The sequence below is a fragment of the Schistocerca nitens genome, chromosome 3, assembly GCF_023898315.1.
Source record: "Schistocerca nitens isolate TAMUIC-IGC-003100 chromosome 3, iqSchNite1.1, whole genome shotgun sequence".
In the NCBI taxonomy this organism is placed as follows: domain Eukaryota; kingdom Metazoa; phylum Arthropoda; class Insecta; order Orthoptera; family Acrididae; genus Schistocerca; species Schistocerca nitens.
This window is the reverse complement of record NC_064616.1, coordinates 657,109,778-657,128,643: the sequence shown is the minus strand read 5'-3', so window position 1 is coordinate 657,128,643 and position 18,866 is coordinate 657,109,778. Positions and strand designations below refer to the sequence as shown.

General features: G+C 40.1%; 1 protein-coding gene across 1 annotated transcript in view; it reads right to left on the bottom strand.

Moving 5' to 3' along the window:
• LOC126248621 (potassium voltage-gated channel subfamily H member 2) overlaps positions 1 to 18,866 on the bottom strand; it is a 963,280-nt gene that overhangs the window by 232,253 nt on the left and 712,161 nt on the right. Inside the window, exon 7 of the mRNA XM_049949786.1 lies at positions 5,848 to 5,968. Within this exon, the coding sequence (XP_049805743.1) occupies positions 5,848 to 5,968 (121 nt within the window). The remainder of the gene's footprint in view (positions 1 to 5,847; positions 5,969 to 18,866) is intronic.

Sequence of the window (18,866 nt, the reverse complement as noted above, 5' to 3'; positions counted from 1 at the left end):
TATACACTGTACTAGTGCCGACATTGTGCATGCTCTGTTGCCTGTGTCTATGTGCCTGTGGTTCTGTCAGTGTGATCATGTGATGTATCTGACCCCAGGAATGTGTCAATAAAGTTTCCCCTTCCTGGGACAATGAATTCACGGTGTTCTTATTTCAATTTCCAGGAGTGTATATGAGGGACTGTGTAAATGACTGGTCATCACTCCATGGTAGTTCAAATCAGAATAAATATGCCAATAAGGGAACATACAATGAGGTGAGAAACATCATGGGACTATGAATGCACATATACGGATGATGACTGTATGATGTACACAAGCCATAAAAGTACACTGCATTGGCAGATCCATCATTTGTATTCATTTGATTCATATGAACTGGTTTCTGATGTCATTATGGCCACACCATGGGAATCAACAGACTTTGAATGCAGAATGGTAGTGGGAGCTAGCTGCAAGCGACATTCCATTTCAGAAATCATTAAGGAATTCAATATCCTGAGACCCACAGTGTCAAGAGTGTGCCACGAATACCAAATTACAAGCATTACCTTTCATCATGGAAAATTCAGTGCCCGACAATCTTCACTTAATGACTGAGAGCAACAGAATTTTTGTAGAGTTTTCAGTGATAGCAGACAAGCAAATCTGCCTGAAATGATGACAGAAATCAATTTGGGATGTATGATGAACATATCCATTAAGACTGTGTGATGAAATTTGGCATTAATGGGTTATGGCAGCAGATGACTGACATGAAAGCCTTTGCTTACAGCATGACATTGCACGAAGTGCCTCTCCTGGACTTGTGACCATATTGGTTGGACCCTAGATGAGTGGAAAACTGTGGCCTGATCAGAGGAGTTCTCTTTCAGTCAGTAAGAGATGATGGTAGGGTTTGAGTGTGGCACAGGCCCCATGAAGCCATGGACCCAAGTTGTCAACAAGCCACTGTACAAGCTCGTGGTGGCTGCATAATGGTGTGGCCTGTGTTTACATGGAATGGACTGCATCCTCTGGTTCAACTGAACTGATAATTGACTGGAAATGGTAATTTTCAGCTACCTGGAGACCATTTACAGCCATTCATAGAGTTCATGATCCCAAACACTGATGGAATAGTCACCAAGCCACAACTGTTCACAGTTTGTTTGAAGAACATATTTGACAGTTTGAGCAAACAATTTGGCTGCCCATACTACCCAACATCAATTCCATCAAAATATTTATGGGAGATAATCGAGAGATCTGCTCATGCACAAAATCCTGCACTGGCAAGACTTTCAGAATTATAGATGGCTATAGAGGCAGCAGGGCTCAATATATCTGCAGGGGACTTCCAATGACTTGCTGAGTCCGTGCCTTGTTGAGCTGCTTTAATAAGCTGCACAAAAGGAGGTCATGATATTGGGAGGTATCCCATGACTTTTGTCACCTCAACGTAAAATGCAGGGTGTTGTGTCTGTTGCCTATTAACAAAGTTAGATAGTTAGATATTTAGTTAGTTAGCTTCAGGTTCCAGGGATCATCTGTGCGATAAATCATAGTGATGTGGAACATACAAAACACAACTTAATTTTTAAATATGGTTACATGGGGAACATTCATGAAGCATTGTTTTAATACATACAGATGTGAGTTAGTAATTCCAATACATTACTTTTTTACACATTATAGTAATAGAAATTCTTCTACAGAACAGAAGGAGTTGTCAGGGAGGAACTTTTTAGATTGTCCAGACAATTTTCTGTAAGAGACTATGAGTTTAAAGGTGCTATTGAGGAAGAATAATCAAAAACCAAGTAATCGTACAAAATGTTGCTAATAGTCTTGTAATTAGTGTAATTTGTGTAGCCAGAAAACAAATGTTTTACCTACACATCAGAAAAAGCATGAGGGCTTGTGGACTGCTAACTAAGGTGGCTCTTCTAAATCTATCCATTAAAATATTGGCTACTGCTGGTGATAATGGTAGCCCATTACCACTCTGTCAGCCTGTCCATAGGATTTTCCATCAGACAGAAAGTATATCAATATAAGTACGAATTCAAAGATTTTCATCAGTAATGGTATGAACTTCTCTACTATGATGTTTAGAAAGTCTCTTAGAGGAAAACCATCTCAAAGGTCTGAAGCTGCTTTGTGAAATTTACCAAATTCCATACAGTGAAGGTGCTGACTGTCACTGTCAAGTGTTTAGCTTGTATAATGGTGTGTCAATGTTGCTAATGATGGGGTGGAGTGACACCCTTCCTTTATGCACTTTAGATAATATGTGAAGTGTGGTGGATACAGTCACTTCTGGACAGTCTTTTCATGCTCTTGGAGTGTGGTCTGAACAAGTAAGATGGTCTTCCTTTTCCTACATGTGATCGAATCACCTTCTATCTTTCTGTAGATACAATATGTAGGGAATACATGTGTGAAAATTGGAGGAATACTGTGGAAATATAATATAAAGCACCTGTTTTACCCACCAGCCAAGGTGAAAGCACTGTTGGGGTCTACTAGGTTGTCCTAGGATTCTGGAAACCAGAAGATTACAACATCTCTGCCACTGTGGAAAATTTACGTAGGCCAGATCATCTGGGCAGTACAGGAAAGGTGGGCTGAGAGTACACATTTCATATATAAAGGATGACTAACAATATTATCTGTAACAGACCACTAGATTTCCAAAAGATGTAAGTTGTGGCAACAGGCCAAGACATTGTAAAATTATGTAATAAAGTAATTTGTAAAGATCCAGCTACACACTGAACAAAGCAGGAAAAACTGATGAAATCAACTAAGTAAGGCTTTGGATCCAGCCTTAAGTGTGCTAAATACCACTCAGTGAGAAGGTTCATTCATTCCATATCAAATGAATATCTCAGACCACACGATGTGACATGCCTCTTCAACTCTATTACTGTCTTGATGCTAGCTTGATGACATGGCCACTGAGGACTGGACTTGTTCCCCAGCAGTGCACTTATATTTACACATCACTGTAGCTGCACCTGGGGATTGTGGGTTTGGGATCAATAGGGAGGGAATATATAAGATACCTCCCAGTGAAAGGCAATCAGGACTGCCTGATGAAGGCAACAAGTCACCTTACCAAAATATAATACCATCTGGATGACAATACCCATTTCAATGCAAAGACAATTCAAAATCAAACACTTTATCTTTCATACATGCCTCATACATAGTGAACTTAAGTTAAACTAATAATCAAATGAAACAACAAGTTTAGTGTTATCAGTCTCTGTTTAAGTATATCCACAATGTGTTTTGATAGTTTAAACCTCCATCATCAGATGGATTCACATGTGCTAGTAAGACATGTGTGTTGTGTTACAGCTTAGGGGTAACTTGTGGCACTGTCTCCAGTGGTAACAGGCTTCTATCTCTGTTATAATATATCACATGTAACCTTTTATAATTTGTAAATAACTAATAGGTGCATAGTAACTGTGCTAACTCCAGACTGCACTGTAATACTACTGTGTAGCTACAGAAATCAAATAACTGGCACCCAAATGAAAAACATCAGCTTTTACTTTTATTTTGTGGCCTTGAACAAGCATACTGGTACATACAAAAAATCTTTATAGTTAAAGACAGTGCAAATCATCATAACCATTACCAGTAAAATCTAAAAGTATATAGTATTTTCAGCTCTTGTTAACATGATACTGTAGCAGGAAAAGCTAATGAAAGAAGGAATGAATAGCACCTGGCACTTCATAATATGTTTGTAGGCTATTGGAAAGTGATGCTTGTCACAACAGGAATAGAATGTATGTACACCAGTTTGTTGTAGAATATATGGCGGAGCTTCCAATTGGTTACACTATGAGAGTGAAAAGTTCAATTGGACAATGGAACTCCATATCACCAAAACAACATTCTGTAGCTGTAGAAGATATCTTCATATCAGTAAATGGGATGTAGAAATGGTTAGTACACACAGATCTTATCTGAACCTCCTATGATTTTCAGATAACAGTGTCTTGTCTGCTTCAGATCCAGAAGAACTGCAGCAAAGGGACTGAAGAAGATTGATTATGATAAGACCAAAATAATGTACAAAGGGCATGCAGGTGCAAATATAGTAAAGATTTATGATGATGTCGTAGAAACAGTTCACAAATCTGTATACCAATTACTGCTGAAAACAAAAAGCAAATGGACACTTAAAGAAATAAGCAGGAGGATGAAATGTACTTGCATTTCATTTGGAAAACAAAATGCAGTATTCAGAAGTAAATTCCCAGTGTAGCTTAAACAGATAGTCTACAACCAAGGTACATAGTCAGTAATAAATTACAGAAGTGAAACATGTCTGTTAAGTGCTCAGACTGTTCAAAAATTGAGGTTTCCTAATGAGTAATGGAAAAATTTATGCAGAGCATAATACAAGGGCGGGGGGGGGGGGGGGGGGGGGAGTGGAAGGGGTGGAATGAAAATGGAAAAAGGAGTAGTTGAGAACATAATAGTGAAATAGTGACTTACAAAATTGCAATGGAAATGGGCTTGGCATATAGTTAAATGATAAAGTATGAACTAAAGAGATGTTGTGTCAGACTCCATGCAATATGAAAAGACCTAAGGGATGACAATGAGAGAGTGATGGCATAAGCCAACAAGTAAGATAAACTCTGATGTGAGATTGTAAAGTATGGAGGAGACTGGAAAAGGCCAACATCCAGGAGTGAAAGGTTAATGGCTGATGAAGACAATAAGACATACCACTGTACCTTTTGGAATATTTTCCAGTGATTACAAACTCCCCCTCACTGTTTTGGAATAACTATGAAATATCATGGAATTTTCTTTTACAAATAAAAAATAATAACCACAAATATACCATCAAGAAGTAATAGATGCAAGTTAACATACTACAGTTTGGAAGGAAGGGAAATGAAGTTGGAATCCATATCTTATGTCTATGGAATCTTAGTGTGTCCCAAATGGGATATGGCCAGATTAATTTTCTTATAAATTTCCTAGAGGAAAAAGGAAGTTTCCTTAACAAGACAATAACAGTACCAATCTGCTTTTGAATGCGGTCTTACAGTGATGTAAACTTCAAAACAAATCAGTCAGATGACAGAAACACACGCCAAAAATTATAATTTTACAGTATTGTTAAGTCCTGAATAGAATACAAATAATGAAAGGAATGAAGGTAATAACTCACCACATAGTTGCATTGTTGAGCAGTCAATACAAATATAAATAAGACCGCAAAACTGCTAAGCTTTTAGCCCATTTTCTTCTTTAGAGCTAACCCAGAACAAAGCACACTCACTCACTCACTCACTCTCTCACACACACACACACACACACACACACACACACACACACACACAGAGAGAGAGAGAGAGAGAGAGAGAGAGATTTCTATATTGCCCTTCAGTCTTGTTTATTTGCCTATTGACCACTCAATGATTAAAATATGTATTGAGTTGTTACTTTTACTCCTTCCATTCCTTATTTGTACATTGATACTGTGATTCATACCTGCTACTTCACTACTCAGTATTTACACTGTGCAATTTACAGAATGATATGTAATATTTAAATTTTTTAAAGCCTTGGAAATTAGTTATTTGACAGATTCTCATGGAATTAGCATGAAGCAGATTAGTGCAAACTGCTTCTACCATAATACAATAATTCCAATAGTATACAGTTTTACATTAGCTCATTTAACTTGGACAGAAAATTAATTATCAAGCTTAAGATTATCCACATAGTAAATTTTTGTTATTAATTAAAATGCAGCTACTCTATAATCCTATACTACAATGCCATTCATGCAAAGCAATGAAAAAAACTAAAACCACCACTTACATCCAACTAACATAACACAGATAGTGAACATCTTCTCTGAATCTGTATTTGGTGCTACATTTCCAAATCCCACAGAAGTTAAACTGCTGAATGTGAAGTACAATGAAGTGATGTAGCGGGACTGTAACAGAGAGGCAAAGAAATTTTCAGTTGAATAATTGCTACAATACATTCTGAATTAATAAATAAGTTTTTAGTGAATTACAAAAACAGTGTATTTAAATATCTTCAACATTTCGTGGCCCTGTCAGCAACTGTATAAATATTAATTTTAATAATGAACAGCCTCAGTTGCACCGTTTACCTAGAATTTACCTAGGTTTCAGTCGGGATAGCCCAACCTTCTTCAGAATAACAGTATGTATCGTACGTCCATAGTGGACATCGTAAAGCTAAAACTACAAATCCATAAATTATCGTCAAATTATTTATGGATTTGTAGTTGTTTTAGCTTGACAATGTCCACTATGGACAAACGATAGATACTGTTATTCTGAAGAAGGTTGGGTTATCCCAATTGAAACCTAGGTATATTCTAGGTAAACAGTGCGACTGAGGCTGTTCATTATTAAAATTAAAACTAACAATGTACACTCCTGGAAATGGAAAAAAGAACACATTGACACCGGTGTGTCAGACCCACCATACTTGCTCCGGACACTGCGAGAGGGCTGTACAAGCAATGATCACACGCACGGCACAGCGGACACACCAGGAACCGCGGTGTTGGCCGTCGAATGGCACTACCTGCGCAGCATTTGTGCACCGCCGCCGTCAGTGTCAGCCAGTTTGCCGTGGCATACGGAGCTCCATCGCAATCTTTAACACTGGTAGCATGCCGCGACAGCGTGGACGTGAACCGTATGTGCAGTTGACGGACTTTGAGCGAGGGCGTATAGTGGGCATGCGGGAGGCCGGGTGGACGTACCGCCGAATTGCTCAACACGTGGGGCGTGAGGACTCCACAGTACATCGATGTTGTCGCCAGTGGTCGGTGGAAGGTGCACGTGCCCGTCAACCTGGGACCGGACCGCAGCGACGCACGGATGCACGCCAAGACCGTAGGATCCTACGCAGTGCCGTAGGGGACCGCACCGCCACTTCCCAGCAAATTAGGGACACTGTTGCTCCTGGGGTATCGGCGAGGACCATTCGCAACCGTCTCCATGAAGCTGGGCTACGGTCCCGCACACCGTTAGGCCGTCTTCCGCTCACGCCCCTACATCGTGCAGCCCGCCTCCAGTGGTGTCGCGACAGGCGTGAATGGAGGGACGAATGGAGACGTGTCGTCTTCAGCGATGAGAGTCGCTTCTGCCTTGGTGCCAATGATGGTCGTATGCGTGTTTGGCGCCGTGCAGGTGAGCACCACAATCAGGACTGCATACGACCGAGGCACACAGGGCCAACACCCGGCATCATGGTGTGGGGAGCGATCTCCTACACTGGCCGTACACCACTGGTGATCGTCGAGGGGACACTGAATAGTGCACGGTACATCCAAACCGTCATCGAACCCATCGTTCTACCATTCCTAGACCGGCAAGGGAACTTGCTGTTCCAACAGGACAATGCACGTCCGCATGTATCCCGTGCCACCCAACGTGCTCTAGAAGGTGTAAGTCAACTACCCTGGCCAGCAAGATTTCCGGATCTGTCCCCCATTGAGCATGTTTGGGACTGGATGAAGCGTCGTCTCACGCGGTCTGCACGTCCAGCACGAACGCTGGTCCAACTGAGGCGCCAGGTGGAAATGGCATGGCAAGCCGTTCCACAGGACTACATCCAGCATCTCTACGATCGTCCCCATGGGAGAATAGCAGCCTGCATTGCTGCGAAAGGTGGATATACACTGTACTAGTGCCGACATTGTGCATGCTCTGTTGCCTGTGTCTATGTGCCTGTGGTTCTGTCAGTGTGATCATGTGATGTATCTGACCCCAGGAATGTGTCAATAAAGTTTCCCCTTCCTGGGACAATGAATTCACGGTGTTCTTATTTCAATTTCCAGGAGTGTATTTGTGGAGTTGTTTCACCTTAACAATCAATTAGGTAACTGAATTCTTACTTACTACATACCAAAAGGAAAATTTGGTTTAGTAAACAACAAAATTACAAGGAGGCAGAATGGTTAGCCAGCACTTATCTTCAAGAGGTGAAATCCAGTACTGAAAATAGACGCATTAACAAATGAAAAGTACCATTCTCAGCTGTTTGGAAAGGTAAGAACGGGGAGGGGGGGGGGGGGGCAAAGATCACTCAGACCACACTCAGAGAGCACACCTGTTGTGAGGTTGAGAGGAGACAAAGATCTCTGGATATCCTGAGGGTAAGTATTGGCCAGACATCCTTCCTAATCACCATAGTTCTAGTTCTCTGATATTTTCTTTCAGTTTTGACACAGTATTCAAATATAAAAGGAAGCTGGGCAGAATGGATTGGTATGTACATTGAATAATGATCAGATATGTCTTATTTTGGTTGTAAGAAAGTTTTCATGGTACATAAATGTTATTTTATGATAAGAACATTTTCATTATGAAATAAATACAATATTTTTGATCATATGTTATTGAGCAATACAATATTTTGAGCATACAATTTATATTACACTAAGAATGTTAAACTTTAACATAACGGTTACATATTTGGTAACTGTGATTAGCTATCATGTCTAGATATACACTGCACAACCGAATTAAAGGATCATTTTTCAGAACCCTGTAACTGTCTTCCATTGTGATGCATAAGATTGAAATTTGACCCAAAGGTGCCTGCCACCTACCTCTGTAATGGTGAAAAGGCATGCTGCCCTATAACATCAAGGTGTTACAACATGCGAAAATAAGGTGAGAGCTAAGAAGTTCATGTGACATGTAAAGTGTGTTAATTGGCACCAAATTTCACCACAGTTCTGACCAACATCACCATGGACATGTGACATGATGAAAAGGTCATTGTAGTGCCTCTTACCCACCTTTTAACCCTTCTTTTGATGCCTCTGCAATGGAGGTCAGAACTACAACACCCAGTGGCACCATAAACTTTCCTGGCATAGTAATTGATGACATACGTATTGAGTCTTCAGCCAGAACATAATGTCATCTCAACACAATATTTCAGTGGTCCACCTGGCTGCCATCTTCTGATGAATAAGCCGTCACACTAACTCACTGGAACTGGAGTTCTGGCAAGTTAATGTGATGGCTTACTCACCTGAAGCTGGCGGCCAGGTGGACCGTCAAAATGGTGTGTAAAGATGATGTTATGTTCCAGTTGGATATTTGATATGAATACCAACAACACCCAGTGTTGAAATCACATGGTTTTCTTACGAGTGCTCTGATGTACAGGGTGGAATCAATGGGGACCATTCAACACCATTCAACAAAATTTCAGTGTGATCTGAAGCAGCAAAAGGTTCTTATGCATTTTCAGTGTGCCTGCTTCATGCCCTCCTGTGGCATGATTACAGAACCCTGTGATGCATAAGTTTAAAATTTGATCCAAAGGTGCCTGCTACCTCCCTCTGTAATGGTGAAATGGTGGTCTCCATGAATACACATTTTTAAAAGTCTCAACAAATATGTGTGGGTGCCACCAAGGGTTGTGGGAACTGGTGGCTGGGGGGGGGGGGGGGGGGGAGGGTCTTAGAGGGACCCTCTGCTAATTGACTCATGCTTGTGTCAATGTTGCACACATCTGTAGTCATACCATAGGACAGTGTGCAACAGGGGCACTAAAAAAAACATAAGCACTCTTTGCTATTTCAGACCACATTTAAATTTTCTCAAAGTTTTTGAATGGTCCCTAGTGGTTCCAACCTGTACATCAAAGCAAAAATTGTGGCTGCACTGCACCCCAGAGTGGTGAGATCACGTCACTCAAAAGGGGTGAGATCACATTCAGTGGGGTCACTACACCATGATATCCTTAGAGAAGGGTTGAAGCATCAGGGACATGCCAGCAGTATCAAAGATTGTCAAGAATGTCTTCCTGTTGCTTGTCACACTGCACACTATCGTTTTCAACTGTGAAATGTGTGGGACTCAATATCCCAAGGGAAGGGGTGGTTTCACTGACACTCTTCATGCCAGCCCCTGAGGCCTTTTCATGTCATTTCTGAGTGGTGGTGTGTCCAAACTGTTTTTATTGGCCACTCATAAGAAAACTGCGTGATTTCAGTGCTGGGCATTGTGGGTATATCCTCCATTCAGGAGGCATCAAAATAAGGGGTGAAATGTGGGTAAGAGTGGCTGTGACAAGCTCCCTGTTGTATGACACATTCATGGTGGCATTGTGCAGAATTGTGGTGAAATCTGGTGCCAATGTGATATAATTAACCCACCTTACACATCACATGAACATCTGAGCTCTTGCCATTTTCTGAAATTTGCTGTTTGAAGCACTGTCAAGTTCGAGGGTAATGTTGCAGGGCTTTTGCGCCGTTATAGAGCATGGTTGTAGGCACCTTTGACCCAAATTTCAAACTTAAGCATCGCAATGGAAGACAGTTACAGGGGTTCTGAAATAGTGATCCTTTAATTCTGTTGCACAGTGTATATACATTCCATGTTGTTCACAACTGTCAGCTCATGCTCATGATTATAATGTTGTTTGTGAAACTGTATCCTCTAAAACGCTGATTTAGTCCTTTCCTGATAAATCATGAAGACTCACTAGTAGTGTTTGCAAAATACAAATACTTTTGATAATATGTATGAAAAATTATAAAACTGTGTTGTTCAATTTTATTACAATATATGTGGCATTGCAAGGAAAGTGAGAATTTACAAGAATCACTACAGTAAAATCTTCTGTATCCAAACACGTGCAGCATCATCTGCAGGATAGCATAAAAAATGTGAACACTTGACACATCATAACACATGGTTTCAGTGGTGCATTTATCCAACAGATGTGCTGCAATCTACGATACAATTTCTGACTAGAGAGAGCATCTTGTACAACAAGATTTACAGAAGGATGGTGAATGTAGAAACTTGTGTCTTCTGGCCTTCTAATATCTGTTGGTGCCATTTTCTCCACCTCAAATTTAAAAAAAATGCACAACTGATATGATCAAGTCAAAGTCACTAAGTGAGCATTAAAAGACAGATATTTATGCAGATTGCAGGTTAATTGTTCATCAATTTGTATCTGATTTGTACATAAGCATTTGATCCATATGTATTACCAAGGAGTATGGATATCAGAACAAATGCATTCTGCAAATGTTGAGCACAGAACAAAAGATACTGCTTATATAAAGTATGTTAATGAGACTTGTTGATTTGCTTGGGAAGCTATCCAAACTTCCACAGTGTATGTGACAACTGAAGAAATAGATACAGTTTTTGTTTACTGTATCATCATCATGTGTTTTCAATAATGGTGACAAGAGGTAACAACAATATTAGGAATAGGACAGATTGCTACTCACTGTAAAGATGACCCACTGAGTTGCAGACAGGCACAAAAAAAAGACTGTTACACATGCAACTTTTAGCCAAAGCTTTCCACAGCAAAGAAAACACACACACATTTGCGCAAGCAAGCACACCTCATGCACACTTGGACACCACTACCAGTAGCTCTGACCAGAGCCAAGTGTGTGTGTGTGTGTGTGTGTGTGTGAGAGAGAGAGAGAGAGAGAGAGAGAGAAAGAGAGAGAGAGAGATGTGCTTGCTTGTCTGAATAAGTGTATGTTTTTTTTTTCAGAGGAAGGCTTTGGCTGATAGCTGCATGAGTAACACTCTTTCTGTTGAGTCTGTCTGCAACTCAATGGTTCATCCTTATGGTGAGTAGCAATCTATCCTAGTCCTTATAATATTGTGGTAGGGTAGTAGGTGGACCAAAGGTAGGAATGGTCTGATTTGACTTGATGGGATAGGATGTTAGTTTACCATCAGCCTCAGCAATAACACTGATTGGCTACAAGAGCAACCACTGTTTGTTATAGACGTCTAGATTTCTAATGGCTGGTCAACTGACACCACACAGCATGTATGTCGTGAACATTTTAAATTCCAGCATGAAATTCTTTTACTGGGTCTCAATTGTTTTATGGGTTTGACATCTTCAGGGTAAATAACTTATGAGAATACAGCCAGGTGATATCTTCAACCAAAACACACACACACACACACACACACACACACACATTGCATTTGTACCTCAAAAAATACAGGGCTTTTACCTGTCAAAACATTGGTGCTTGTCGAAGACATTAGCTGGGTCCATTCCTATAAGTTACATGGTGGAAGAAACTTGGCTACACCTCCATGGGGAGGAAATGTATTGTTGCTTGCTCAAGTCTGATAAACTTTGTATAAGAAGAGTTAGATTGCAATGTGCAATTTCATTTTTGATACAGTGTCAATGCCATTATGTTCCAATATTTGTGAAAGTTATGCATCACATTACTTCTCTTGCCACTAACTGCATGATGCAATGAGGTGGTATCACACTTATTAGTGAAAAAGTTCAATATATTTGCTCACCATTGTATTTTGTCTCTAAGAAATTATTTTTACTTCATTTGATGATTACTTTGATATTTTCAGCATTTTATTAGGATTAGCTGAATGGTGAATCTTGGGCACAGTCTGACTGGTAATATTGTTCATTCAGTGTAAGGTATGTGCCATGAAAGAGTAGTTTTTAACTTCATCTCTGACTATGAAAGTTTGTCAGCTAAGTTAGTCAACATTGAAGTCATTTCTACCAGAATGCTTATAGTGAAAGACAGATCAGATGTGCGTTGCACAACTGACCAACCATGACTCAGTGGCATCTAAGTCTATGGCATTTTGTCTTATGCAGGTAAAATTTCCAAAAGGATTGCTCATATTAGATGGAGATATGATGTGAAGTGTGTGTCTCAAGCACCAACTAAGGTTAGAACTTTTTTTAGCAAGTAAGTGATGATATTAGTTTGTGTAAGGTGGGTGTCTACCACATTCTATGCAGTCATGACATGTCACACAAGATCAGACTATTTGGACCATGCCATGGAAGATCAGTGTATGAAGCATAAACTTCACACACTTTTACAGCAGCCAACAAGTCTCCTATTGCAGAAGGCTGCCTTTGTACTGGTCAACCTATGGAGTATAATGACACAAGAGATTCTGGCATGCACTTCGAGTTATTTAAATAGTGTTAAGATTAAATCAGCAAGTGTCCTTACAAATTACAGACCAATATTCTTAACAATGGTTTGCTGCAGAATTTTTGAAGATATTCTCAGTTTGAATATAATTAATTTCCTTGAGAGCAAAAGCTTCTGTCCACTACTCAATACAGTTTTAGAAAGTATCACTTGTGTAAGATTCGGCTTGCCCTTTTCTCACTCAATAGCTTGCAAAACACGGATGTAGCACAACAGACTGATTATATTCCTAGATTTCTGAAAAGCATTTGACACAGTGGCCCACTGCAGACTGTCAATGAAGGTAACAGCTGTTGTGGTGTCTCTGATTACTACCACAGGGCTCAAGGAAGCATAGGTGAATGCCCCCAGACCCATAGTATGATACTGCCCTCACCAGCCTGCATTTGTGGCATGGTAAATGTTTTGAGCTGAAATTCACCTCGATTATGGCGCATTTATTCATGACCTGTGATGCTGTGTAACAAGAAACATGATTCATCAAACCAATGGCAATGTATTTCCACTGATATAGAGTCCAGTCTCGATAATCTTATGCCCCTTGCAATTGCAACTGACCATGTTGTAGAGTTGACATGGGAACATGCATGGGTTGTCTGATGGAGCATGTGCATTCTGAATAATATGTGCCTACACCAGCCTTTTACACTGACATCAGATATGCCACAGTTCACTTGCAGACTGGGCAAACCTCTGATCTCTACATCCTATGATGAGATAGGGAAGTCCTACACCTTGTCGCCTACTCATGATTTCACCATTCTTCAACCACTTTCCCTAGATGCTCATGACTACAAGGTGTGTTCCATAAGTAATGCAACCAAATTCACAAAAAATCATTTATTGAATATATTCGTACAAATAATCAAAAATTTTCAAAATAGCAACCTCTTGTGTTGATACACTTCTGGAGGTCATGTTTCCATGCCTGGAAGGCATCCTGGAATGCCTTTTCCGGACTGTCCTTTACAGCTGATGTAACATGTGCTTGGATGCTTTCAATCATGTCCCAATGTTTTCCTTTTATGACACCTTTCTACCGAGGAAACAAAAAAAAGTCATCGGGAGCCAGGTCAGTACTGTAGGGAGGCTGGGGAACCAATGGGATGTTGGTCCTGGCCAGGAACTCGTTGACAATGAAGGCGCTGTGACTCAACGCGTTGTTGTGGTGAACTTTCCACGTGTCCTTGATGCCGCTTTGGCAGCGCGAGACCCTTCTTTTCAGTTTTTGAGCACTTCCAAGTAGAAAGCTGAGTTCACTGTAGTCCTGGTAGACATAAATTTGTGGTGGACAATGCCTCTGATGTCAAAGAAGACAATGAGCACGGTTTTGATCCTGGACTTGCTCATGCATGCCTTCTTGAGATGGGGTGACGATGAGGTGTGCCACGCTGAGCTCTGCCTTTTTGTCTCAGGGTCAAACTCAAAAATCCATGACTCATCACCAGTGATAACTGAGTTTAAAAAATGAGTATCATTTTCACACATTTTCAACATTTCTCAGCACCGAAGCACTCGCACATGCTTCTGTTCGTCTGTCAACACTTTTGGGATGAGTTTGGCACACACCTTTCTCATGTTCAAATCTTCAGTCACAATGCAGAAAACGGTTGTTTTTGAGTTTGTGCTATCAATTGAAGGCTCAGCCATCTGTCAGAGTTCAAACAATCGTGCACATGCATCATTTTCGTCGACTCGTGCGGTTGATGGCCGTCCACTGCGAGGTTCATCGGTGATCTCCTCTCGGCCCTCCATGAACAACTTTTGCCATTGGAAAACTTGTGATTTGGACAAGCAATCAGTCCCAAAGGCATGCTGAAGTAATGGAAACATTTTGGTGGTGGACTTCCCAAGTTTAACGCAAAATTTGATAGTGTACCGTTGCTCTACAGAATGATCCATTGTGCCGTGTTACATAAACTCAAAACGGGGTTGATGGAAAAGCATGTCCTGACTCTCCAGCAGCTCACAGCCTAATGAGACAAAGAGCGTTTTGAAGCTAACACCCTTCTCCACTTAGCCCAGCTGGTTACAACACACTGTTGTGTACTGTTGCATCAGAAAAAAATTGGCTGCATTACTTATGGAATGCACTCTGTATAGTATACAAAGATGCTTGTTCCCAGAAACAGGGCTATAACAAGCTGCCATTTATGAAAGCCATGTATATCATTGGATTTCCCCATTTCTGGCCCACATTGTCACTAGAATGATGTCACATTTACCTCTGTTCCACACCATGTGCCCACAATGCCACCAGGAGGGCAATGGTCATCATGTTTTAGATCATCTGTGTAATTATTTATTTTTGTTACAGTTACAAAATTATTATGTACCATTACCTTTTTGTATTCTTTGTTTTCTGTTAGCAGTCCCAATCTTTTTTTATGCTTATTCCACTTAAGTTTCTTACAACCTTCTGCCACCCTAGAACTGTGTAGAGCTGACTTTTCTAGTATTGATTTTATCTGTAACTAACTTTTATTATTATTATCATATGGGGATCCAGTATATTAGAATAGCTAAAATTACATTACAAATTAATAATACAAGAGCTCAATTTAATTTTTACAATTGACAATTATGTCACATCAGTTTCAAAAATTTCGTTTAAGTCCCTAAAAACTTTCTTAAATATTATCATTAATGAAGTATGTCATTACATAGTAAATATACTGCAATGTGAGTGTGAAGTTCCCAAAGTCATTCAAGTGGCAAACAGCCTGTTGGCTTCTGTCTCGGGCCCTTTGGCTGATATTTGTTGGATAATTTTTCTGTTGTTTTCCCAGCACAAATGGCTGGCATTGGTAAAGTTTCACCCTCCATTGATGGTGGTACACTGGAGATGAGCTCATGGCTGCAGGTTGTCCGTATCTGGTGTGCCAACATCCAAGGGCTTTTCCATGGTCATTATTGCTGCAGTCCTCCTCTTGCTACATGCAATGGTCATTCTCTGCAGCATGGGAATGCAGGATCCACTCACTTTGAGGCTGGGGATCCAGGATTCCCATGCTGCAGAGAATGACTTCTGCAGGTAGCAAGGGGAGAATCTCAGTGGTGATGACTGTGGAAAAGCCCTGGGACATTGGCACACAAGGTATATACAAGGTATGTCCACAAATTAAGTTCCATTTGGTTATATAAAACAAACCTGTACAGATACAGAAAAAATATTTATTGTACAAAAATCAACAACTGTTAAACTACTTTTCTACATAGCTTCCAAAATTTTCTAGGCACTTGTCATAGTGTGGAACAAGTTTTTGTATGCCTTCTTCATAGAAGGTTGCCACCTGTGTATTCAACCATGCAGTAATATGTTCTTTCAGCTCATCATCATCGTTGAAGTGTTGACCACCAAGGACAGATTGTAGGTGTAAGAAGAGATGAAAGTCTCTAGGAGTGAGGTCCAGGCTGTAGGGAGGATGATTAAACACATACTAGTGAAATTCCCGTAAGAGTTGTTTAGTCACATTTGCTGTGTGAGGTCGGGCATTATCATGGAAAAGAATAACAACCTTTTGACAGTAATCTTCAGCACTTGTTCTGTATTGCACAGTGCAATTTCTCAATGGTCTCCCAGTAATCATTGCATTGATTGTTTGGCCTCATGGTAAGAAATCAATCAGCAAAATGCTTTTTCTGTCCCAAAAAATGGTGCACATGACTTTTTGAGGTGACAAGATTCACTTAAGCTTAACCTCCATTGGGGATGAAGCGTGCCTCCATTCCACTGACTGCCGTTTTGTTTCAGGCGTGTCATACGATACCCAATTTTTATCCCCCATGACTATCTGAGAAAGAAAACCATCGCCATCTTCATTGTAGCATGTCAAAAACTGAAGTGCACTGCCCATCTGTTGTTTTTTGTTTGTTCAGTAAGAATTTTGGGTACCCAACGTGAGCAAAGTTTTCAAAATTTCAGTTTTTCAGTAACAATTTCATGAATTAGTGATCAAGAGATTTGTGGAACTTCCAGGTTCAGTGGCCGAACCTTCCTTCATGACATCTACCGACACAACTCGCCAACGACGCTGTCGAGCTGACCGTGGTCTGTCTCCCACAGACCACACCTGCTGACACCATAGTCATCCCCCTGGCCTCTCAAGAGTACTCTGTACTTTGGGGGTGGGGGGGGGGTGGGGGGGGGGGCGTTGTGTGGTTGTGTGGCACCGGTGAGGTTGACACCAGCATCGATCTGAGTATCGTCTTTGAACTAAGATTATCTTTGGGCGAAACCACCATGTTAGTTCTTTTTAAGCCTTGCTTGTGTAAAGAGGTGAATAAATGAACTCCTGTTAATAAGGTGTTGTTTGGTGTAACTGACCTGAACATCCACCTCAAAGTAATACAATAGAATCAAAAATCTTCCCAGACAGACTAAAACTAGCCCAGGTAACACTGATCTTTAACAAAGGTGAGGAATATAAAACTGAAAACTACAGATCAATATCAATACTTCCTGCTTGTTCCAAAATAGTTGAAAAAGTCATACATAACATGATTATAAACTCTCTTAACGAGCACATCCTAACATCTGAAAATCAAAATGGATTGTGAAATGTAAATTAAATAGAACAGCAGCTGCTCAATTAATTGAAGACTTAATAAGTGGCATCAAGAACAAGCAACATGTTGCAGGTCCTTGAGAAAGCTTTTGACTGTGTGAACATTACTATCCTATTAGATAAGCTATGGAACATTGGCATCAGAGGCACTACTCATGACCTAATAAACTTTTACATGAGTAACTGAAAGCAGTTTTTACAGCTTAAAACTGAAAGTGGTGTTTACAAATCCAAAATCAATATAAAATATAGAGTGCCCAGTGTCCTCTTCTGTTTTTGATTTCTGCAAACGACATAAAATATTGCACTGAAAGATCCAAAGTAGTTCTGTATGCAATAATATGTACATCATGTGTGAAAAGGAATCATTTGATGAACTAGAGACCCACTGTAATAATCTGACAAATAAAATTGTTCAGTACTTTAATGAACGCCTAAGTGGCTTTCAAATTGGAGTAATGTAAGCACAAGCAAAATAGTAATGTAAGCACAAACAAAACATGTCTCATGGGTTTCACAAAAGTAGTTTTAAACATGAAATTAAACCATAAACGGGCAATGAAGTAGTAGGAAGGGGGGGGGGGGGGGAGAAAAGATTTTGGTGCAAAATTCCTTAGTTTAACAATTCAAAGCAATCTAAAATTGGACAAACATGTTGGCACGCTGGCATATAAGATTGTAGGAATATATTTACAGTTAACACGATTAGCAAATTCTGCAAAGATGCTATTGTCCTAAATACTTCATTTCCCTCTCACCTGAATTACAGAATAGAAATCTGGGGAGCAACAACAAAAGGAAATCTAAATAAACTATTGCTACTTCGAAAAAGGGGTATAAGAATCATCTGTGGAGGAAGATATAAGGATTCATACTGTAGCTTGTTTAGCCCCATAAACTTCTTCAACAGTGAGCAATTTGAAAGTGAACTTTTCAGTACATTTGCCAAAACTACTGTAAAAGATACAGAAAATCTGATACTATCACTGAAAAGTAAAACATCAGCAGAATAGGATGGGACACCAACGAAAGTGTTTACAACAGTCTCCAAAATAATCGCACAGCCACTATCTACAATAGTTATTTTTCAGACACACTAAAGTATGCAATAGTTAAGACACTGTTTAAAAATGGCACAAAGGAACACATGGGAAACTATCACCCAATTTCTCTTCTTCCATCAGTATCAAAAATATTGCTACTCTGCTCCTTGCTACTCTTTAAACTGGAAAAGTATGGAATTAGGGGCATGGCATTAGAATGGTTTTAGTTGTACCTAA